The following is a 25,496-nucleotide window of genomic DNA, read 5'->3' on the forward strand; positions in this document are numbered from 1 at the left end:
CTATAGAGTACAATTTCAGAAGTTTCTCATTCATACTTAGGTTTTGATTTAAATGCAGCAATAGCATGTTGACTTATGGCATCTATAATGTTTTAAAAATATACTCAATGTTAAATCTTTTAAGTCTTTGTCCTAATTTTCAGTTTGTTGGCCTTATATTGAAGCATTAATGTTAGTAATTGACGGAAACAAATTATGCCTTTTAGCATTCCAGTAGTGTGATAAGTACCATACTGACTACCTGAATACATAATGGATACTAAATCTGTAATTTAAAATTTTATAGCACCAAGATCAATGGGGAGATTTTTCAACTGAAAATAATGCAACTGCAATAATAATACTGCAGGCATCTAAACTCCCCGTTCCTTCAACTGCAAACACCTTAATATCATGGCCTACTAATTTATGAAAACAGTTTTCACCAAACCAGCCACTAGATCGTATATACTGACATAAACCTAATAGCAATGATTTAGGAATTTCCAAGTCAGCTAGCAATTCATCATGCTTAGAAAGCATTTGAATAGTGGCTATAGAGAACACAGCTGATGCTGCAATTGGTAGTGGAGTAGAATACATTTTTTCATGTATATGGCTTAGTAATGAATTCATTATTCATATTCCATATCCCTCCCAATTTATGCTTAACAGCTAAGAAAAGTTAATAAAAGGGATAAAGTTTATATGCAAATAACAGCAAATCTCCCAGTCTTGCTTCACTGGTATATATGCTCTTAATTTCAACCTCAATGATATTCATTTTTTACTCCATTCATCAAAAACAACAATATGCTTTTCCTAACAGAAACTCAAATGTCAGCTTCTTAACGCACCACTCATTCTCAGTTTTCTCAATTGTACTCTTACTTTGTCTCAAAGTTCTCATCTGTGCATATATTCACACTGGTACACTGTGCTAAAAGAATTTCAAATTAAGAATCTCATCTTTTTAATCTTCTTTGCTGAAAAAATGTCTCAGCCCTTTCAGCAAAACTTTTGTAACAGTCGAACCAACTTCTTTAGTGATTTTAAAGTGTAAAACTAAATGCCTTTCCTTTCCAAACTACTTAGATCAATAGAAAGGCACACGTTTGAAATCTCTAATGATAGGGTTTCTGTCCCATGAAATCCCTAAATGAAATTCTGGGGAATTTTGAAATCTTTTCTTTCTTGTCTCGATTCCTGGGAAAACCAGAAAGACGTTTCATAAATTTAAATTTTTAAATCTGAAACAGAAAAATGTCAAACTTATAAGATTTGCTAAAATCAAACAAGTATGGTATCATGCAAATTATAGACAATGCAGTGCCATAGTGGGGTTGATGAGCAGTGCCTTCACCCCAGGAGCCAATGAACCACATTATGGCACTGAGAAATTATTAAAATTTTATCACGAATTAACAAAATTATTTTACAAGACTGCAATAAATACAGTGGTAATTGTTACTTTATACATTGATTTGTGTTTCTTGTTAATATATATACAAATAATATTATTATATGACTATAATAAAATGCAATGAAACAGCTACATATAATACACATTTTTATTGCATTTAGTTACTTCAAGTCTGTTCTTTCACAAAATTACTTCTTATCAGGCATATTTTGTTAGTTAAATTAAAATAAAACTACCAATAATCAATAGACTTTGGCGCATATTTTTTTAAAATATGCACCAAAATCTGGATTAGATCTGATAACTTACTGGTAAATTATTTTATAATTTGAAATAATTTAATTAATTAAATATTAAATAAATAATTTAAATAAAAATTAAAAAAGTTCTTAATACTTTCACTTTAGCTTCAAAATGAAAATAAATCAATCTGAGGTTTGGAAACAAACACTTTAAGAAATTAAAAATAAAGCACTTGGTTGGCTGAGTTGTTAGCATATCTGCTCTCAAACCAATATACTGCAGGGTTCAAATCCCAACATGGGCATGGATATTTGCGAATCTCACTTCATTCCTTAAATTGAGCAATGCATTTAACTGGCTGATGTGAGAACTTTTGAGTGGCTTTCAAGCCACTCAAAAGTTCCATATTTGGTCTCTAGAGCAGGGTTTCCAGATCTGGCAAAAAAAGAAATAAATAAAAATGCCAAAAGAAATAAAAAAATCCCTAGCCCACCCATGGTACGAATGTATATTATAGGTTCAACAAATAAGCTTTTTGTGAGTAGAAGCCACATAAAAAAATCAGTGCAGTTATTGTCCAATTCATATTTCATGGAAGGGATCAAACAGCAGTGAAGTAATGAGGCATTTAGAAAGTGGGCATGGATGACATTTTAGAAGAATGACTGAAGAAAATGCAGAACAAATATCTCAAAAAAGAATTAAGGCTGATTAAATTTTAAAATTTTGCAAGACAAGAAAGTTAAGTGAGATTGTATCTAGATTGCCTGCCAAAGATGAAATCCAATTCAAACTAGTTGCAAATAGTTCTTTTGTATGCAAATCAGTTATGTATTACATTACAAAAAAAATCATACATTTTAAAAATTAAATTTGGATATCTAATAACATAAAAAAAGATAAAAACAGCAATTAAATAAATAAAGAATTGGCAGAATTAGATCACCATTTTAATCATACTTTGAATGATTGGATCAATATTGGAAATAAAAGATATTTCATTCAAGTTATTCATTAAGATGATGCAAAAATTTTTTAACTTAGAATTAGTTTGTATACCCAGAAAAATGCTTGTCAGCTAATATTCAAAATATTGTTGGCTCATGAATGCAAACATTCGGAATAATTTTGAAAAAAAAAAATAAATAAAAAAACAAAATACTGTGGCTATAGTGACAGATAGGGCTATGCAGAAATTTGTGAAAGTTCAGTTAAAAATTTACCACCTTAATCATGCCATTCATTTAGCAGTTGAGACATTTTATAAGTATATAATAAAAAATAAATTACATATTTAAAAAATAATTTTCATGGACAGAATAGCATAGTCTCAGGACATGAAAAAAAAGTCTGAAGTCCTTGGAATAGATAAACAGCTGAGACTCAGAAATCCTAACCAATGATCTTGGCACAAACTGTTCACATGCCTATTAGATAAGTTAACCAGAATAAAATATTGAACTTAGTAGTATTTCAGTGGTTTATGAACCAGCATTGCTTTATCACAAGTTGATACCGTGATAAACTGCGTTTATCTGGGTGTAGAAAACATTCAAATCATAACCGCTCAGCCAGCCAGCTTGGCTGGCCAAGCGGTTAGCGTATCTGCTCTCTGGCCAAAAAGCTGTAGGTTCGAATCCTGTTGTGGGCACGGATGTCTGATTGTCTGTGGAAAAACTAGTGGTGGTGGTAGATGGCATTGGTGTAGTTGCGGTCAGTTGGTGGATTGAGTGGTGGAGACAGAGCTGTAGAGCAGGTGCCCTCCCTCGATGAGTGTTTGGACTCCCTGGAAATATCAAATAATAATAACCGAAAAGGAACCAATGTCGAAACAAGGTATATTCTAGAGGCAGATAACTGTTAATTTGGATTAGTCTGGCTAAATGGTCTTAGAATGACCATCCCCCATGTCTTTTAAACAAACTAAAGATTAGTCCCATATCTTTTGCAGATTAATACAGGTTAGGAAGAGCTTCCTATCTGATGCCAATTCTAAAAATAAGAAATCCCACACCTAGAGCAAATTCAATTTCAATTTAGCAGTTATTTTCTTCCATTTCTTGTGTGAAAGAATAATCCAAAGCAATTATTATGTCCTGACTGCCATACAGATCACTCAAATGTAGTTTTATGTTCTTCACGGTATATGTTAGCAGACCTACCAGCCTGTCCAAAGTAGGACAAGGTGTGGGTACAAGGAACTTTATACACTCCTGGATGTGCAAGAGGATGGAACTGACCCTTAATAGATGAAGATAGCTAGCTAAATTGTGTGGTTTGAAACTGACAGATTATATACAAAAAAAAAAAAAACTTTTAAATCTTTTCTGAAGAACTCTAAATATAAGGCATAGGAATAGTTTTGTTCTGATCTTGTGCAACAGTTACATGAGGAATGGGGTCAGGCAGTATTATGTCTATTTTATATGCCATTTTTAGCCATTTACTACAAACATTGTGAAGGTACCTGAGCGGTTTCATTTTTCCTTCATCATTTCCTTTTTGAAAAGATCTAAATTTGTTTCTACGACAATAAAAAGTGAGCATATTTACTGCAGCTGTAATTTGTGCTCTGATGATGCTGATTAAATCAGTGTGATATTAGTAAATTCAATAAATTAATCATCCACCCCCATTTCCTCCTGGTGGTGTTTATGTCATGGGCCAAGTGACCAATAGGTCATTATTCATAATGCCTGGGCAGCCTGATAAATATTAATTTATTAAATTAACCAGACATTATGAATAAAGCTACATTCCCTTTGGGCAATTTGATTCTTAAAAAACTAACCTAACCTAAATTACGATCATCTCACTTGTAATATTTCGTATTTAATTCTTTTTCCATGTGGTTTCTGCTACCATGGCAATAACAATATGAGCATCATGGAATATCTGAAATATTTCGAGCATCGTGCAAGATCTGAAACATTTCTTCAGTGTGAATGTAATTTTTAATCAAATTGCCATATACGTATTACAATACCCACATATGTTTATATGTTATGGGCCAAGTCACTTTGGTTTTTGACTCTCATTTTTTCTTTCATTGTCAAATATGCTGATTTTGTAAAAATTTGAGTTACCTGGCAAAGTTCCCTTCACATTTTCCGACAAAAAGAAATCTGAAGAATCTCTCCTCCCCCAACCCCTATGGCTTCTAATATTGCCAAAAAGGTATCATTATCATCACTTTGCCTGACCAGATGATAGCAGTATCCATATTGACCATCAGTGTGATAATTTATGATAAACAACGTGAAATTTATTAGTGCTCTATTTTGTATGTCATTATTCATAATGGCAGAACATTATAAATAATGCCCATATTAATAATTTAGTCCAGTGGTTCTCAAACTGGGGGGTGCGAATAGCTTGAAAGGGGAGTGCGGCATACTTACCTACAGATAAAAATTAAAATTACCCTAAATCAGTTTTAAAAATAACAACAAATAAAAATACAGAAAGAAAAACTTTTGATGATACAGGTTTTAATTATCATGAATTTCAAAATAACTAATAATTATTTTCTTCATTCACACTTATAAAACGCGTGTGCCAGAAAGCGAGAAAGGCTTTTCTGCTTTGGCAGCTATGAAGTCAAAGTATCGTTCAAGACTAAATATTGCTAAAGAAATTAGAATGGCCATTTCTGATATTATACCATGTTTTGATAAACTTTGTTCTCAAAAGCAGGCCCATCCATCACATTAGACTTTGACATTTAAATGTTTGATTATTTTTACAGAGAAAAATTAAATACAGTACTTGTTAGTTAAATATTGTTTCATTTCAATACATATTTTGGTTAATTGCAAGTGTTAAAACTAATTTTTATTGTAGGCCTAATATTGTGATACTTTAATTATTTTGTGTCAAAAACTGTTAAATAGCATGTAGAAAACACAAAATAAACTGAATAAAACGTCAAACATACTATGACTTCTATTTTGATAAATAAAACCGGGGAGGGGGGGCAGTGTTTTTTCGTCAGGTGAGGTAAAAAGTTTGAGAACTACTGATTTAGTCCATAACATTTATACTATGATGCACAATTACGAATTGTGTGAATAATGTTTGTCCTCCAAGCAATTCAGACTACAATATAGTGATGATATCTTCTTCTATATTGCAACTCACAAACACACATCCATGTATTGCCTGGCATTATGGTAAATTGGATGATTTATGACTTCAGCATCTAATTTCTTTGATTGCATTAGTTTCCAGCTTTCTAATCAACTATTTTCATTGAACATATTATCGAAAGAATTCTCAATGGCATGAAAACATTTATTCCCTATTCCAGTTTAAAATCTGATTTCTTATTTAAGCCTTAGTTCTAAGTGTGCTAAGAGGATATTTCTCAAAATCAAAATTTTCCATCTTCCTTTTCTGTTTACTACAAACCCTGCAATTCAATAGCTAAAGTATTAGCACATCCAAAACTGATGTTGAAAAGGCTAAAACAGGATTGTTTTAAATTGCAGTCATGCACTCTATCTGCTGCCAAGATTTATTGGCTTTAACTTTTGCACAATCAAGCTTTCTCTATTCCACTTCAATGGTTCTGTATCTTCATTACTCCCCTCCAACAAAAAGTCATCTGCTGGCTTCTTTACTTTTCGTGTGATGTCCTTGACGTATTTCAAACCCCTTCTGGCATACAGCATTCAATGCCCTTTTCATATTTTTGTGAGATAAGACACTACAAAGAATTTGGTGCAAACTATACATTTTTCCCTATCCCTTTCTTTGTAACATAATTGAAGAAACTATTGGCATTTCAGCTTCTATCCAACCTTGAATCATCTCAACCAACACATGATCAGCAGTACAGAACTAGCTTCAATTAATAGGGATATTCTTGCTTATGCCCACCCTTAGACATATCCCATGGAAAAGGTTTAGGGAACCTTAGCATGATCCTGATGTCTCCAAGCCATCTGACTGGATATGGCCCAAAGACTTACTAGGTAAGTTTACATATAGCCTGTCTTATGACATCTTAACTTGATAGCCAAGCTTTCTGTTCAAGTGCCAGTTATGTGATGATAGATGAATCTTTATACTAAAGCTTTACAACTAATGCTCATGCTTCATAATTTCTATTCTTTCAACCACTCTCTTCCTTCTACACATTGATGACCTTTTCCAGTTAAGTGCAATTCAATACAGTTTTGCTGAAGACACCATATTATTCTCATATCTCGATTACAAGTATTGTACTACATAATTCACCAAACTTCTAAAATATTACCCTCTGCAATGCAAACTTCTGATCTAACCATTCTTCAAGCGGTTTCTATAACTGTGTTAATTTCAACAGAAGAAAAATTCAATCCTGTTTTGTTTTCTTGCAAAAACCTTTCTTTCAGTCTTACTTTTGACAACATCTGAATTTCAACTGACAGTGATATCTCTTTATGGGATTATTTTAACCTTAAGTTGCTCTCTCTCTTGGCATAAACATTACAAATATTGCATCCTAAACATTCTAAAAAATTGGGTTCTCTCATTTACTAAACCAACACTTTACCTCCGAATAGCTATTAACTCTATAGAAATCGCATATCCATCTATCCACTTATACTATTCTTGCATTGCGAATGCTGTCCCTAAGAGATGGCACTCCCACCTCAACCTCCGAGATCAAATCAGTGGGGTTGTTACTTTTTTTAAAAAAATCTATATTCCCATTTTACTTAAGTAACAAAGTGAAAAAACTTTCTACAACTATCTCTGATCCAGAATATTTTAAAAATAATGTGATACACTTTTTTTTTTTTTTTTGCTACTTGTATAAGGGAAATATATCACTTCTGTATTAATTTAACCTTGATATCTTCCAGGTTGCCACTCACAAGACTTCAATAAAGGTTTTCAAACCAGTCTTTGTAGTGACCCTCCCTTAATGCTTAGCATAATGAAAAGGAAGTGTGCTTTACATTATAGGATACTAAGGCATTGATATGAAGTCATCAGCCTCAGTATACAAGTAACCTAGTCATGAAGATAATTGACTTGAAGGTATTTGGTTAATGACCAATTTCACAAATTTCCCTGACTCTTTCACAAATACTTATTTCAGCTGTTTGCAATTTTGATAAATATTTTCATGAATGCTGTTTATCAGAATTAGAACTGATAATATCTGTAGTCTCTTCTAAATTCATTAAAACCCACGCAGTAACTTTTTTTAATACTCTCATCACATTCCAACTCCAAACTCACAGAACCTTTTTTTTTCATCTTACTTCATTTCTTCTACTGCTTTTTTTTTTTTTTTGAAACAGCCTTCCCTCTTATGCATTTCCTACAGAGTAATATCCACAAATTTTTAAATCAATTCAATGTTAACAATAAAGAGCATTCTTTATTCAGTACACATGCAAACAACACAACTACATAAATCAAGACTGTTTCAGAGACAATGTACACTGTCAGTTCAAGGTGAACTCATCTGGGTGTCCCAACCAGTAAGAATTGCATCATAAGGATTAATCACACTATCAATAGTAGCAAGAACAGCAAGAAGATATGTGGCTATTATTCTCAGCAATGTCTGGTTTTGCATCCAGGAGATTTAACACTCACTTTCTCATAATGGGTATTAAACATTTAAAGTGAATTTGTGGAGTGCATTCTGGTATAGATGCTCGTGTTGCAGATGAATTGATTTTTGCTATACATGAGGTTGAGTGACTTGAAAATCCTTATGCAGGCCACATCTTCCCATCTTTGGATAAGACTTGTCAGTCAACCTAGCAACGTAAAGTACAAAATATAGGGGGGGGGGGGGTGCACTCAGAACACCTAAACCAGGTGACTATCTTGGGGGTCGATAATGGGCAGAGGTAATTGTCTGAAAATGCAAATGAGAAATCGATAGGTGCATGCTGTGAGCATTAAAATGGCAGAAAAACCTGGACGATATTGAATAAACTATTAATTTTAAACACTCTGATATCAATCTTAAAAAGTGTGGATTCTCCGAATAAAAATGGCCACCATAATTAAAATGAGGTCAAGAAAAATGTTTAAAAAATATTTTCTTCAATCTAAAGGATACAATAACTAAATAATTTGCATAAAAATACCAAATTATGCAGCTTCAATTTAATTTCTAAGTTGATTTCACATTTTATGACCCTTATAAATAATGATGGTTGTGTGAAATATAAGTGGATACCTGATATTACCATCATTCTATAAAACAACATAATTTATCAATACTATATTCATTTGATCTCACACTGTTAAGCATTGCATGTGTGTGTGTATATTAATCTTTAGAGGTCTATGTAAATTTAACCAGTAATGTAATCAATAGAGCCTTGGTTATATTAAACATATATTTAACAAGATATTGACAATTCCCAGGGCATGGATTTGTCAATACTTGGAAAAATATGATGGTCATTTTCTTGGAGAAGATTTATTAAAGGAAGTACCTTAAACATTAACTTTTATAATTTATAATTAGAAGAGAAGAAAATTATCAAATTCAGAAAAGGTGATTCCTCACTCCCACAATTCAAACTTTCAGACCAATTAAAAATAAAGGTATCATAAAATGGGTCAATAAGTGTGTTACTAATTTCATAAATAAATCGCATTAAATGTGATTTACTATGTTAATACATTTAACAAAGTAAATCACAAACATGTATCCAGTAATAAATACATAATGAAATCTAAAATATATGTAAAAAATGTAAAATAAAATATGTACAATCTTTAATATGTTTATATAAGCAACAATAAAAATCAACAATGAAACAATACTAGTGAAAATTACATGGAGCCCCCTATCCATTCATTCTAACTATAGAAAGTTGTAGAAAGATTTTGCACTTTGATACAAAAGTGAATTATACTTAGCAAGAAATTATATTCTTGTTTAATCCTTCAAGCCAAGTTAGTGTGTGAAGTATACTGAAACTAAGTCATTCGAGGCTGATGACATCACATCCATTGCCTTAGTATCCCATAAAGCAAAACACTTCCTTTTGGAAATGCATAATGCTGAGCATTAAGAGAGGATCACTATCCAGACTAGTTGCAACCTTTGCTGACGTCGAATCAGTAGGATTATTACTTTGTTTACCCATATTCCTATTTGACTTCAGTAACCAAGTGAAAAAAACTTTCTATAACCATCTCTGATCCAGAATATTTTAAAAATAACATAAAAATAATGGGAAATATATCACTTCTGCATCAATCTAACCTTGGTATCTTTCCTGGCTCCCAATGACAAGGCATCAATAAAGGTTGAAATCAGATTTGTAGTGACTCTCTCTTAATGCTTGGCATTATGCATTCTGAAAAGTAAGTGTGTTCTACATTATGGGATACTAAGACAACTGATGTATATGGAGGCTGATGACTTCACATGTAGTCTAGTTGCGAAGATACTTCACATGCAAACGTTGCATCCTTACTTGATATAGAGTTAAACAAGAATATAATTTCCTGGCAAACATAATTTACTAATACATTCATCTAAGCTATCAACAAAAGATCTATCAGGAAAAACTTGCCTCTTCTGTATATCTGCTGCTGTGAAAACAATTCTTTCTGTGTAAGAATATTTAGCATGGATTTTGACATTACTAATCTGTAGCAAATATCTGAACTTTCAGTACTTTCAATAATGTGCTTAAGAAATGTCAGGGTTTTTAGATGGGATCTTTCAGAAGTTCGTTGGTGCAAAGATTCAGTAAAATGATACTAAAGTATAACTTAGCTCCCATTTACATTTGCAGATTAGGCTCAATGTCTAATGAGCCAAATAGTTTAGTTTTTTTGAAACCTAATTAATGCTCTGAAAGGAAGTTCATGCTATCTGCACCTGTACTATAGCTGTCAACTATATATATTCTTCTGGCAAGTTTACTTATATTGCTGAATGAAAAAACGCTGAAACCTCTGTATGAGAACGCCTACTTACTTTCAAACTGAAAAGCAGTGATGATAAAGCTTCTCTGCATTCTAGATGGGATTCAAACCCATCTCTCTCCATTCTCTCCATTCACTGTCAAAATCAAAATCAAATGAGTTCATATAACCATTTTTATTTGAAATTCTCAATGGAAATGGCAATGACTCATTAAAAAAAAAAATTTTAAGTATAATTTTATTAATTCCACTTGTCATTTGTTTATATGCATAAAACCCATATACAGTGAGATGGAACATTAATCACAATCAACTTTCCTAAACAGGTAAAGGTGGAAAAAAAAAAAAAATAGAAAAGTATTAAGTTTTATTCAACAACACTATATATAAACTTATATACAAAGCTGCATTCATGTCCAACTTGTAGCTTTTCCAGTAATACATACGGTATGTAGGTTATTATGCATTTTTTTTAATCTATCAAACCAGCCTCTGCTAGCTGTAAATGTTTACAACGTTTCACCTATTTCTTTTTAAATATATGAAAACATGTTCGTCTTTTCCATTATTATTAATGGACTTAAGGGATGTTATGCTGAGTTTGATCAACCCAATATAAAGCTTTTTTTCCCCCATTTCCTCAATTCTTCATTTACATTCGCAGATTAGGCTCAATGTCTAACGTGCGCCAAATAGTTTAGTTTTTTCTTCTTCTTCCTTTCCAGGCTTATAGGCTAAGTGGCCTATTCCGGACTCAATTCCATCTTTTTAAGGGTCTTCCTCTGCATCAAGTACCTTTTGGGTGGTAATTTAGAATTTGTTTAGGTATTCTGTTTCTATTCATTCTTAGTTTTTTTTGCAACCTAATTAATGCTCTGATAAGAAGTTCATGTTATTTCTTCAATCTTTATGTTATTTATAAACAAAATCTGCAACAATGAACTGAAAATTGAGTTTGTTTTTGTAGATTTTATTTTTTCTGCATTCTTCATAACTGTTCTTGTAATAGACATTGCTAAGCTTGAAGAAGCATCTATATGAAACTTGATGTTCACCTGCTTCTGAACATCTTATCGCTTGAATTTTAAAATTTTTTTTCATTTCATAATGTTTCATGCACTCAGGTATGTTCATTTAACCACTTTCGAACCATAAGTACAGCATTCACTTTGGCATTCTCATAAGTGAGAACAACGATTTTTTTTTTTTTGTCTAGATAGAATCAGCCTAAGCATTTCAAAGTTTGACAACTCATACAAAATTATAAGTATATTCAATTTAAATAATTTTATGTCTAAGCAAGACTTCAGTAGCTAAAAGTAAAAATCTCTGAACACTTACTCTCTATATACAAAAAGTTAAATACAAATAACATGACAAAAATCATACCATATTAACTTCTTCTTAACTTGCAAGTCAATTTATTTTTACTTTATGGAATATCTGAATTTTAATAGAAACATCATACACTATCTCGATACTCAATATAAGCAGTCAATGGTCTGGCACTGCAAAATCACCACCTGGATAATGGCATTATCAAAGTTATTCAGTAGTTAAACTATTCAGAGGGAACTGAATGAAAGTGGTAAGGACTAAAAAAAACACTGACTATGATGGGCAGGATACTAGTTGTAGACCATATATAATTTGTGCAGTACAAATTTAGTTTTTTTTTTGTGATTAAGAAACTCTAGACAGAGTCCATAGATGAGCCACGGCAATATCAGAATTCTGGAATGCTGGTCATGTGGATAAAGGAATGTAAACTGAGATGGTATCTCTGAAAGTTGTATAAGTGAAGAAGAAAACTTTTTTTTTAAATTTTTTAGATGGGAAATGGGCATGCTATAAATGCTATCAGTCTGAATGAGTTCAAAGTTAAATATGAGACATATGTCTGGATGAGTGAGATAACTGCAATGCAGCCATGGCAATAAACATTTACATTTTATATCAGCGAATATACATCTCTTGTAGTTGTTTTGTGATTCAGATCATGCTGTCTGTTGTTAAAAATTTTAAGAGAGAGACAGCAATCTTTGAAAGCAAAAATATTTGCACTTTTCCTGAGTATGCTGAGTAAGTATCCACGTAGTTAAAACTGAAGTCAGAGAGTGAATCTTAGACTTGAATCAAAAATCAAAAGACAGTTGATATATTCCAGATTAAAAGATACACTAAATTATCAGAGTTCGAAATAAAAAAATAAGAAAAAAGTACTATCATCTTATTTCTAACTCTGATATTTTTTAACTCTGGTGAAATTCAGAGGATCCTCTCCAGCAAATTATACAAATACAAAAACTTTGTGTCAACACACAGACCTTTCCCCAGGATGAAAGTGTCACAAATAATAAACCTAATTCTCTGACTGCAACGGATTTAAAAAATGATTCAAAACATTTCTAGTTTGGATGAAGTCTTGTACACGCTTCCACTTCTGATTTTTATTAGCAAGAATTCTTTTACATATAAAATCTTTTTAAAATCAGATTTTGCTTAAAAAAAAAAAAAGTAAAAAAAAAACGCACTAGGAGAATTTTATATTTATTTTTTATGTTATTACTTGTCTACCTCTGATTTGAAATGAAGAATTATCTTCACAATACTGCAGAAATATTCATAATTATACAGATATTTCAGCAAACTTGGTGGGTAATATATATAGATACAGTAGAAAATTCAAGGAATTACTAACCCCCCAAAAATAATAAATAAATACATGAATTAATAACCACATGAGAAGTGTCTCCTATAATAATAACAGAAATAAAAGATTAGCATTTGCTGTACTGCATGACCAAGCTCCTGAACAGTGAGAGTTGTCTCCTCAAAGAATCCTCCCAGTGTCAGAGCTGTGAAAGATAACAAAAAAGGATCAGTTTGATGAATGAAATTTTTAATGTTAAAGGGGAAAAAATCAAAACAGATTATTTACCTAGACAGTCTTATTACTTCAGCATTTGTCTTTATACCACCATCTGGAGAAAGTAGGGGCCCTAAAGCTTTCAATAACTGCAGAGGATCTATAGGAGCCTGAAATGACAAAGAATCACATCAACTTTGTTCAATGAACTGTATGAAAAAGATGCTTCAGAGATCAAATTGCAATAACGTGCAAGCTGATCATTATGAAAATCAGCTTATATTTCAAATAAAGTAAGAGCTATGTGATTGTGATTTATGGTTCCAGCAGTCTAATCCAAGAATTAACACTAGCCATGATATCATCTTCAATAATCTTTAACGATAACTACTGATTTCTTCCATCTTCCCCATTGCTCCCTCATACACATAATAATTTTCAACTCTATTCACAAATTTTGAGTTATAGATAGTGCTTTACTACTAAACCCCACTACCATGAGTAGATATGCTATAGGTTACACACTTCAAGATAGGGTAATACTTTTGGGATATCTATGTCTTACTGATATTTTAATGATATCATATCATTATACAGTGGTGCCTCGCAATTCGGCACTAATCCGTCACTAAATTAATGTCGAATTGCGAAACTATCAAATTGCAGGACAATATTCCCCATAAGTCTATTGAAAATAGATTAATTCGTTGTTGGACCTCTATCCCACTCCTCTTAACAGGGGAGTGGTAAAGAAATACAACATATTATTTACTTTATGTATTTTACTATTATATAACACACTAAATTAAAAAATACACTATTGTATACACAATATATACAATCTATTGAGACTTAGATGTTGGAAGGGAGTCTTCTTTATCCTATTCTACCTCTTCTCGTTTCCTCTTTGCTTGAACAAGGATGAGGAACTGATCAAGAGTGAACTGTCTCTCCCTCTTTTTCAAGAGGGTTTTGAAGTGATGCATGATGGTGTTGTTGAACAAGTCTGTCGTTCTTCTACTCACATCAGCAGTGTACGGGTGCCATTCCAAACAAACAGACTGCACTTTCTCCCAATGGAATAAAACTTCTTTAATGGCAGCTGTTGGCATCGGCCCTTTTTTCCCTGCCATCCTCTTCTTCAGGTGAAATTCCTCTTTCTCTCTCCCTTGTTTGCTGTTTACTGAGTGCTCTAAGTTCTTCTGCGGTCAGTTCGTCATCATGATCCTCCACAAGCTCTTCTACATCAACCTCTTCCATGTCGAGGTTCTCCACCATCAAAATGATCTCTCGCATGGCTGCAGCTACTTCTGATTCTCCAGCTGCTTGGTCTGCACTGCTGTCATCCTGAGAAAAATTAGGAATGAATTTCTTCCACAATGCACGAAGGGTTCTCTGTGTCACTCCATCCCAGGCAGTTTTAATAAAGGAAATGGCATAGAAAATGTTGAACTTGGTCTTCCAGAAGTCCTTCAGTGTCTCGTCAGAAGAGTTGAGTCACGTCGAAAAGCCGTGAGAACAAAGACTTGCCGTAAAGCTTTTTTAAAACATGCAATCACTTCTTGATCCATTGGTTGGATCAGTGACGTCGTGTTTGGAGACAAGAACTGGACTTTGATGAAGTCAAAATCAATTTCAAGAATGTCCTCTAAGTCTTGAGGGTGGGCACTAGCATTGTCAAGGATCAGCAGTGCTTTCAAAGGCAAATTGCTGTTAGTGAGGAACTTCTTCAGGCTCGGGGAAAACACCTCAAAAATCCAATCTTTGAAAATTTGCATCTACCCAGGCTTTTGCATTGGATTTCCACATCACTGGCAGTTTGGATTTGATGATTTTTTTCCCAAAGCACTGAGGATTTTCTGAGTGGTAGACCAGAAGTGGCTTTAGTTTAAAGTCTCCACTTGCATTTGCTGCCAATAACAAGGTAAGCCTATCTTTCATAGGGAGCTTCACTTCTTCTTGCATGATATAAGGTCGATTTGGCAAGTGCTTCCAAAATAACCCAGTTTCATCCCCGTTAAAAATTTGCTGTACCAGGTAGCCTTCCTTCCTTCCTGATTAAATCTTCAAATTTTTTCACAAACTTTTCTGCAGCCTCTCTATCTGCACTAGCAGCTTCCCCCTGTCTGAGAACACACTTGAGCTACAGCTGTAATTGTTCTATCTTTCTGCACTTTATCTACAATTTCTTTCTTTCTTCTCTATGCTCAACCAAGTGTGCTTCTTTCCTGAATTATTCCTCTGTTCACTTCTCTTTGGACCCATTCTTAAAGTTCACTCAAAAAAAATAACTGCAAATACACAAAATTTTTACTTTCTGAAAAATGCAGAATTGAAAATTAGCACAAACACAGCAAAAACCAACACAGCCCAACAAGAAATGACAAATAACAGGTGACATCACACAATTCCAAGCACGCGCCGGGCCCGCAAAATTCAACTGTCAAATTGCAGGACATCGAATTGCAAGGCATCACTGTATAATATAATACTGGTATTTTAATGCTATCATATCATTATTTAATATAGATATCATAATGTAGAAGATATACTAATTAGAGGAATTTAATATATGCAGTATTCCAGCAAAGACAAATTGTCATCATCAGGAAACAATATACAAAACATGTGCAAAACGATAGGTACTACACTGAATAAGTGAGACTGAAGCATAATAAAGTTAAGCCTAAAGTCTTAAATAGTGTTAGACTGCATGTTCTTAGTCATCAGGTCAATGGTCTGAGAATGATCAGTTAGTAGATATGAGATACATAGTTTCTTAAACCAATGACAGATTCCAGAAATAATCTCATATTTGTGTTTACCAGAGTGAAATAATAAATAAATAGTGAAATAAAGAAGTTGGCTTTTCCAGCATAACTTAGGGTATGTGTTGAAAGCATGGTCGAAGAGTCATGTGTGGCCATAGTAGAGGAACTAGATGTAATGATCATGCTCAGACATGATATTTACTGTTCTATTTGTAGTATATCTTATAATTACAGAGTACTTGGTACACAGCAGGCAGGTGTAAGGACTGCAGATGTTAAGTTTTGCATGGGCTGTAAATAGTTACAAGATATAGGCTTTTTTTTGGGGGGGGGGGGGGGATAGTGTAGATTGTAGCCATTGGCTCAGAAGAAGCTGTAAATGTAGTCAAGTTCAGTAGTAGAGACTATTATCAGAACAAATCAATTATACTTACACTGTTCATATAATTCCAGAGTACTATTCAGAGAAAGGAGTGGTGGTTGGTGAATGTAACTATCCCACAAGAGTTTTATATAAAAAGAGAAAGTTAATGATCTACCAAGTTGGCATGTTATTTAGGTCTCTAAGAAGTACAGGGCTATTTTCTTTTTCTAAGGTGTTTGGTGTATTAAAAACAGTGTTGAGACCATTCATCCAAATTAAGCAGCCAATTGAAGAATGCATCGTATAATAATCAAAGAGTAAGTCTATGTGGGTCAGAATTTACAATTGTTTGATTTGTTGTTTAACGGCACAAGGACAGCAAAGGTGATACTGCACTGGGACACAGGTTACAGAAGTACACAGAATCTTAGGAAATAGTCAAAGGGAAATAACATATGAATATGTGCAGAGTGTTAAGTATCTACATATCAAAAGGTATTAATAAATATTTATGTATACAAGATATTAAAAAGTAGTTATAAAAATATGAATGATTAAACAAAATGTATATACAAGGTTTTCAGTATCTACATATAGGCATATTTAGAATCAAATGTGATTAACTAAATTAATTCTTGGTAAAAATTTTAAAGGTCATGCAATTTGTTCAAGTCTGATAACATCTGCTTGAGTTTATAGGGCTGAGCCAGATAAGTAAAAATGTAATTCCTCTCTCATGTGAAGTGCCAGCACTCCACCAGAATATGATAAATGGCAAGACAGGTGTTGCATTTCTCATACATAAATGATTCATCAGCCCTCATTAAATAACATGAAAGATGTCTGTGACCTATGCAGAACCTAGCAAGAACTTTGATTGAACTCTGCAAAGGTTAGACTACCATAATGTAATTAACATGATATAGGCAAATGGTAGATGTTTGAGCAATGAGCTGGCATTGCTGCAATATCTACAGCCTCATTCCCCTTAATCCCAACATGGTTTAGAATCCAAGAGAAGTGAACAAAAAAGGTATATTTTAATTCAAGAGCATACCAAATGTTGCTGTATCTCTAGACTTCTTATTGCCTGGAGAGAACTTTGAGAGTCTGAATACATTATGCAACCTTTGAAAGCAATGGAATCTAATGTATTCTAATGCAAGCTCTACTGCATACTGTTCCAATATAAAGTTGCTACACTCTGGTGGGATCTGTGCAGACATAATGTGCCAGGAAAGATGGCAGAAGATCTGATAAGCTATCCGATTTTGAGCCATCTGTGCAGATGAGCACATAATCAAAGTATTCAGTTCAATGGGCTTTAAAGAATTGCTGGTAGATGACCGTAAGAGTAGAAATTTTCGGTAGCCTGCTGGGGGAAAAAAAAACTACATGCTGCCCTATAAGAATGCCATGGTTGAAGTGGATTTGGTGGCATTTGAGCTATGTTGTCTACACCAATTTCTAGAGCTTGTAGGAGAGCTTTCATCTGCAAACCAAAGGATTTCATGGGAGTCTATCAAGTGTTGCAGGTTCTCAAATTATGGTTAAAAGACAGTCTTCTGCTATGAAAATCAATACCATTTTAAAGCACTTATTTTGAGAAATAGTCAATGGCTTGCTGCAGCTGTCTTTCCATGACTCATATTACATGAATTAGAAGAGATGGTTGAGTCATCCACACAGAGAGCATTACTTGCTGTTGGAGGAGGTTGTTCTCTTATCGAGTTGACCTTGACTGTAAAAAAGTGCGACATTTAGGACTTGTGGGACTCCTCAGGACAGAACTCACCCAGCCTTGGAATAAGTTTTTGATAAAAAGAAGGAGATTCCTTCTAAGTCTGAAATTACGTAAATCTTTCATTATTCCAAATCTAAGCAGTGGCATGTGCTTTTTTTTGCATAGTGAAAAAAACTGATTCTAGATGCAATTCAGGAAGGCATCTCTAATGGATGCCTGCAGCCAGATGATCAGTAGTAGAGTGATCTTTTCAGAAACCAGATTGTATTCAAGAGAAAATGCAGTTTCTCCCCAGAAACCATAAAAGACAAGAGTTAACCATTTTTCCAGAAACTTGCACAAGCAGCTAGTCATTGAAATCAGACATTAGTCATGTGGGAATTTTGGATCCCTCCCCTGCATAGGAAATGCAATTATAATTGCCTTTTCCCTGGTATCTGGAATTATGATATCTCAAAAAATTTGATTTTTTGAGATCTCTGCACCTCAGAAGGTGCAGCAGTTGATCCATGGCATATGTTGACAGATATTTTACCAATGTATAATGGATATCATCAGGTCCAACAGCAGATGATGACATCAGCAAAGCAGCTTCAGTTCTACTTTGGTAAACAGCTTATTGTAATCTTCTGTGCCATTCAAAGAAAATTGGAATTGTTGTTTTTCTGTTCTGCTTTTATGGGCAAGGAACTTAGGAGGATAAGAAGATATTGCCGATTTTTTGCAACTTCCCAAATGTATCAGTAATCATTGCTAGATCAGCAACTCAAGGATGGAGGAGTCAGTGGGTGGTATATCTGCCTTTCATTTTTCCCATAATTCTTTGCTGTTGGTGGATCTTGATACAGATGAAGTAAACTGGATCCAGGATTCCTTCTGGCTTTGGTGACAGATGTATCTAGCTCAAGCCCAAGCACATTTCAAAACAATTAGGTTCCTTAAGATTATGAGGTACCTGCAGAAAATACCAAGTTTTCTTCTCAGTTTCTTTGGTTGCTGTACAGTCATCATTCCACCATGGCTTAGAAAAACTTGGGAACCAAATAGATGTTTTAGGAATTGCAGTTGTGGTTGCTGCTATAAAATAAATTCTGTTATGTGTTTCACTACATCACAGATAGGAGATTAACTGTTGCAGAATCAAAATCTGATAATGAAGAAAAGGTGGACCATTCAGCATGCTCAATTTTCCACAGTGATATTTGTATCAAGATCCCATGTAGAAAATTGGATATAACGTGAAAGTGATCGCTCCCAAATAAGTTGTCAATTTCCCCTTAAACAGTGGGAAAAGGGAGGGTGAGCAGGTAGTTAATTCAATGACAGTGAATGTTTGGCTAGGTCTATGGAAGGTGTTTGCTTTCTGTGTTTAAGAGAGCAATTGTTGTTAAGCATATATGCTCATATTGGGCTTCTTCTGATTGATTCTGCTTTTAGTAGTCTTGGATTTTTCCTTTTTTGAGAATTGTGGATGGCAAGTAAAGTAAACCTTTATTCTTCTTCTGGAAAAATATCCAAGACTTCATCAAATTACACATCCACAAGCATAGAAATTGTTATCTTCCTGAGGGAAAGCAGAGGCATTATCCATATTATCTGTTGATGGGCCATCTAATAAAGGGAATGAAGGCATATCTTTGATCTTCTGTGGTGCATATTCCATTTTTTTTTTAATAAGAGAAATTTCATGTAGTGGAACCCTATGGGGCATATCTTCAGGAGTGAGTCCATAACAATTGCTCTATTTCAATCACTCAAAAGAGATAACAAGCAATTCATACATTGCAGGAATGTTGTAGTTGTGAGGTGGGGATTGACATCCTTGTTAATGTCCCAACTGACACTTTCTTTACCACTGCCTTTTCAGCATAAGAGTTTAGCAGATGCTGTTGCAGTCTATTGCCTCTTCACGTCCAGATATGCGATGCATTGTTCTGTTTTTAACTTTAATCTCCTTTTCATTCTTCCAATCCTTCCACCTTTATCATGTTTGGGATATGCCCAGTGGTCTCCCTCAAAGTTAGAGCATTTTGGTCTTTTGCTTTACAGTCTAATCTCATGTTCTGAAATGCCACAGATAACCAAGTCAAGACAGGCAGTTTGAAAATGACCATATTTCTGGCATTTATAGCACCATAAGTGGTATGAGATATACAGCTGTACTGGACATTTAAGATTTTCTGCTTCGGCAGATGGTGGTTTTAATTTGTTAAAGCTAAGGATGATGTTTATGGTAGGAACCAGATGTTCATCCCTACATATCAGAATTCTTGTTTTGACTGTCAATCCTTGAACTTTGAGTTCATGACTTACAGGGTGTTCGGGATAAATTTGACATATTTATAATTAATTATATTTTTCCGTAAGTTACATGTATTAACACACACTTCTCTTCATTTAAAAGTTTGGACCCTTCTTCATTCATATACAAGATGTCAGAAAGGATGGATAGCTGGAACCCACCTGAATCATGGAAGAGAATAACTTGTATCATGATGATTCGTGCCCGCCATCAAAATAAGGATATTACGACTGCTGCCCAATGCTCCCTGAATACAGTAAAAACAATCAGGCATGAACTAGAGACTTGCAATGGTGACTACGAGGATGTAGCAAGAAGAAAGATCCCTAGCAGACGATCTGATTGCGTTCGTACAGCAGAATTCCTCGCAAATCTGCAGGAACAGGTGTTGAAGAACCCTGGCATTGGAATTCGGGCTTTGTTCGTGGAGTTGCTAACTGTAGTCAAGCCCTGGATAACAAGGGTAGCCAATGGTAGGCCGTATGTATGGCAGCAGGATTCGGCCCCTTGCCACACCTCTGGGAAAAGTCAAAAATGGTTGTCTGAAAATTTCTACGACTTCACCAGTCCAAATGTTTGGCCTCCAAACTCCCCAGACCTTAACCCCATGGATTATTTTGTATGGGGCGCAGTTGAAAAAGACACCAATCGCACTTCCAGTAATACAAAAGCCCAGTTAATGGATAAAATTAAAACAGTTTTTGCGGCCCTTCCCAGGGAGACTGTAGCATCAGCTTGTTCGAGGTTCCGAAGCAGAATTGAAGCTGTGATCGATGCTAATGGTGGTTATTTTGAGTAAATCTTGTTGATAGTATTGTAATTAACTCTGCCTGTAATGTTTTTTTGTCAATTCATTAAATTTAATAGATACAAAGAAGATTTTCTTTTTCCTTACGAAACTGTCAAATTTATCCCGAACACCCTGTATATCATCAGGATATCAAAGAGGTCCCACTTGGATATTACACCTTTCAAAAACTTTAAATTTTTTTGTGAGGAGGACTGTGATTGTTATTCCCCTGATAGATCTTGCATGTTATAATTTTTCTGATTGTGATATTGTAGCTGCTTCTAAAAGGATATCTCCTGAACGCAGTTTCTTTACAACTTTTGGAGATCCTGCCAAACCCTTCTGAATGAAAGAGTAACTTTTTTCCAACTGGATGTTCACCTGCTGAATGTAACATTACGAATAGTGGTGTATTTATTGCAGTTTGATATATTTTTGTTTCTTACGATGGTTCTCTGTTGATCGTATGGTTTCTGAAGTTGGATGGAGCTTGTCAGGGCTCCTGATAAACAAGGGGATGAAGAAGTATTCATTTTAATGAGGAATTTAGTTTGGTGCCAGAACTTTCCCCATCCACCACAGAACCATGCAAGGATGCCCACTGGCCAGCAAGCAATGACTGCACTCAGGAAAGGAATGCCAGGGCTTGGATGATATACAAGCACCACAGCAAGCCTTGTCCCTGGACCATAGGGAGGGAGACGTACTGCAACTTCCTTGACCTTTGCAGCAAGCCCACTAGTCGAATGATCCTGCCTGGGCTATCCAGGATCACCTATTTTGGAAAAGCAGAGGCCAAAATAGTGCAAGACTATGAAGATCTCCCTTTCCAGATGTCCATGGGTTGCACTGACTGGCAAACATGGCAGCAAGGTGTTGGATCCTAGTGATGATAGTCTAGAAGATACGATAATAAAAAAGACTCAGGAGAAGTAGAGTAAAGAATGCAGAAAGTAAAACAGAGGCAAAGAGAAAAATAAAAAAAAAAAGGGCCAGTGCCATCACTGGGTGGTTCCTTCTGCCACAAACAGGTGTCTCACATGGAGGGATAAGATTTAGAGGTAGTTAACCAAAGGGTTGGAAAGAAGAGCAGAGCTCATGCCTAGTCCCAAATTTCTTTACTGAATTTTCTTAGCTAATTAAAACAACCTAAGTCAACTAAAATAAGGCTAAGATATATCAGGAGAGAATTTAGCTTCGTGGAACGAGAGGGGGGGGGGAGCATTAAAACAGACCAGTATGTCGGTGTAAATGAAGATAAGGTTTTCCATACATGACTACACAAACGAAGAGAATCTGTGTGAAGATATTACCAGTACAATGGGAGAGCTTGGCTAAGTGTGCTTCTAACCCCCCCCCATACACCCCACTACTGTTTTCATTACTGTTAGTGTACTCTAAGTTTACTGCTGTTTTCAATTTTGATCCAATATATGTAATTAATATTTTTCATTCATTCATTAAATTATCCCAGTACTAAGAAAAATAGTGTAAGAATCCATAGAAGCCATGCATTTAAATTACTATGTACATTACTTAAAGATTAAACTAATTGATATTATTCACTTAAAATTCAGAAACCCTTATAAATGGCATCTACTCAATACTGCAACTTAATACCGGATAGGTGGTTATGGTTGTTGCAACCATTATTTTTAGTTACTCACTATGCACAAACATCAGTGCATATTTTGGGTATAATGTCTGAATGTTTTCTTGTTCTGATGTGATTCATAAAAGGAAACACCAATGTCCAGGATAACATTCCTGCTAGTTCTGCTTAACCTGCAGATGAGAAAGGATGTTGTCACACCTTTGATGAGAGTAGCTCTGGCAGTGAATGGTGGCTGCTGAAAATCAACTGCTAAAAATACAGCTTGACTGTAAGAAGTAGAGGTAGTGCCACCACTGAAAGGAAACTAGAAATGTTATCAAGTTTAAAACTAAATACTAACAAATATGGTTAAATATGACTGATGGTTGTAAATGATGCTAAAATTAGGGATGCCTTTACCATAAAGTTAAGAGCTAAGATATATTTGCACAGGTTTGGTTAGTGGCTTAATCTAATCCAAACATTAATACTGTTTGTATAAGAAAAAAGATAGAACCTGTACTTGCTGGTATTACTCTACTTCCAAGCTCATGCATATTTTACCCAGTTGAGCACAGGAGTAATACCAGCAAGTATATCCTTAGAGTGTTTAAGTCATAAAATGCCATACACCAAAGTTCATGCCACTGATATTATGTGGAATTCTAAATGTTTACAGTCAGCTATTACCACAACAAACTCAAATGTGAAGGGATGTTTTTCCCTAGAAAAACATTTACCACTAACATTGTACATGTATATAGAAAGCATGCCTTCTGCATTAATTTAACCTGAGTATATTCCTGGGTCTAATTGTCACTGATAAGATCTCAGTAAAGGTTGAAACCAGTCTAGATAGAAGCCCTTCCTATGTTTCGCATGAGATAATGGGACAACTGATGTGAATTCAACAGCTGCTACAAATTGACTAGTCATGAAAATACTTCATACATACAAACTTTGTTTGCTTACACTTGTATACATTTTTCTCTTCTGGGAATTTGGACTTTTCATCCTGCCAGACAGATGAACAATCAGAAAATACATGCAATTGACAGATATAGTGTACAAATAGGAGTAACCACTCTATCACATCATTAATTAGGTTTCCATAAAAGCCAAGTTATATGGCTATGACACGCCATTGAGTCATATATGGCTATGACAGGCCATTGAGAGGAAAATGGACCATATGTCAGTAAAGCTCCTATATGACCACTTAAACTAAAGGAGTAGGAGAAAATTTTGCCATAAAATTTGGTAGGCAAAGTTATGGAGTATACAATTAATAGAGAAATTTTGATTGCTTACACTTGTATAAAAGATTAAAACAAGAATATAATTTCTTATCAAGTACAATTAGGTGTTTATCTAGAGAATTCCCTTTGATTTAGCATTAATTACTTATTTTCATTTAGTGTTTCTCCATTACTTTCAGGCATGCAATATGAATGATGTTTTCAGAATTATATCAGACATCAGATGGGGGGATTTAAAATGGTCATTCCACAGACTGACTTAAAATGTATACTGGACTGAATCTAACAGTATCTTTAAGAGGTACGAGGTTGGATGCCAAATACACTTACTGCCACTTTTCTTTTCCAAAGCTAAGATGCAATTGACACTGCAGAAGCCATGATTTCTAGAAGGGGATTTTGGTGAGGTTTTTGAGTTTTGGTGATAGAATTTCTAATTCCATCACCAATAGGAAAGTCAGATGGGACCTAGCCTGGCAAATAGGGTGGTTGAGGCAGACAACTGAAAGCCCAGGGTATGCATTGTCTGTTGGGTTTCATGAGCAGTGTGAGCAAGCATGTCCTACAAAAGCAACATGCTTTCTGCTCAGTTTGCTCATGGCATTTTTCCTTAAGAGCTGTTGAATAAACTCCTGCTGTAAAAGTTTCACCTTTTTTGAGGTACTTGGTAAGGAGTACACCATCCATATCCCAAAAGACCTTCGCTGCTGACTTTTGGGTTCGGAACGTTTTTGGCCATTGAGAACTTTTGTGTTTCATGTGTCTTCACTCAATTGATTATTGCTTGGTCTCTAGGTCATAGTGATGAAACCATGTTTCATCAACAGTCACAATACGGGCAAAATAAATTGCCCCCGATTTCTCAAAATGATCCAAAATCCCTTGAGATGATGACAGCACACATTCTCTCTTTTGGTTGGCATTCGAACATTTGAGGAACCACCCCATCTCATTCCCTGGATATCCCCAGAGTCTTTGCAATGTTTTTGGCTGATATTCATTTATCATCAAGGATCATGGCATGCACTGCATCAATGTTTTCAGGTGTGATCACTGTGGAAAGTCTTCCTGACCTGGGATCATCCATTGTCTCCGGATGCTCAGTATTAACTTGGCCACCCACCTGACAACTGTTGGATATGCTTGGGCACAATCTCTTAAAGTCTCACACAAAGTTTGGTGAATCTCAGTTGTGGACTTTTCTTGCAGCACAAAAAACTTGATGCCAGCACACACTTCAGTGTCTTCGAATTT

General features: G+C 34.7%; 1 protein-coding gene across 2 annotated transcripts in view; it reads right to left on the reverse strand.

The window, feature by feature from the left end:
- The window catches only part of LOC150092606 (serine/threonine-protein phosphatase 1 regulatory subunit 10-like), a 447,296-nt gene that overhangs the window by 308,456 nt on the left and 113,344 nt on the right, over positions 1 to 25,496 (reverse strand). For both annotated transcript variants that reach the window (XM_090414736.1, XM_090414735.1), the window contains exon 3: positions 13,491 to 13,588. In XM_090414736.1, coding sequence (XP_090270862.1) covers positions 13,491 to 13,588 — 98 coding nt within the window. The remainder of the gene's footprint in view (positions 1 to 13,490; positions 13,589 to 25,496) is intronic.

Source organism: Typopeltis vanoorti, chromosome 25, assembly GCF_054136105.1.
Source record: "Typopeltis vanoorti isolate ZY-2024b chromosome 25, IOZ_Tvanoo_1.0, whole genome shotgun sequence".
In the NCBI taxonomy this organism is placed as follows: Eukaryota; Metazoa; Arthropoda; class Arachnida; order Uropygi; family Thelyphonidae; genus Typopeltis; species Typopeltis vanoorti.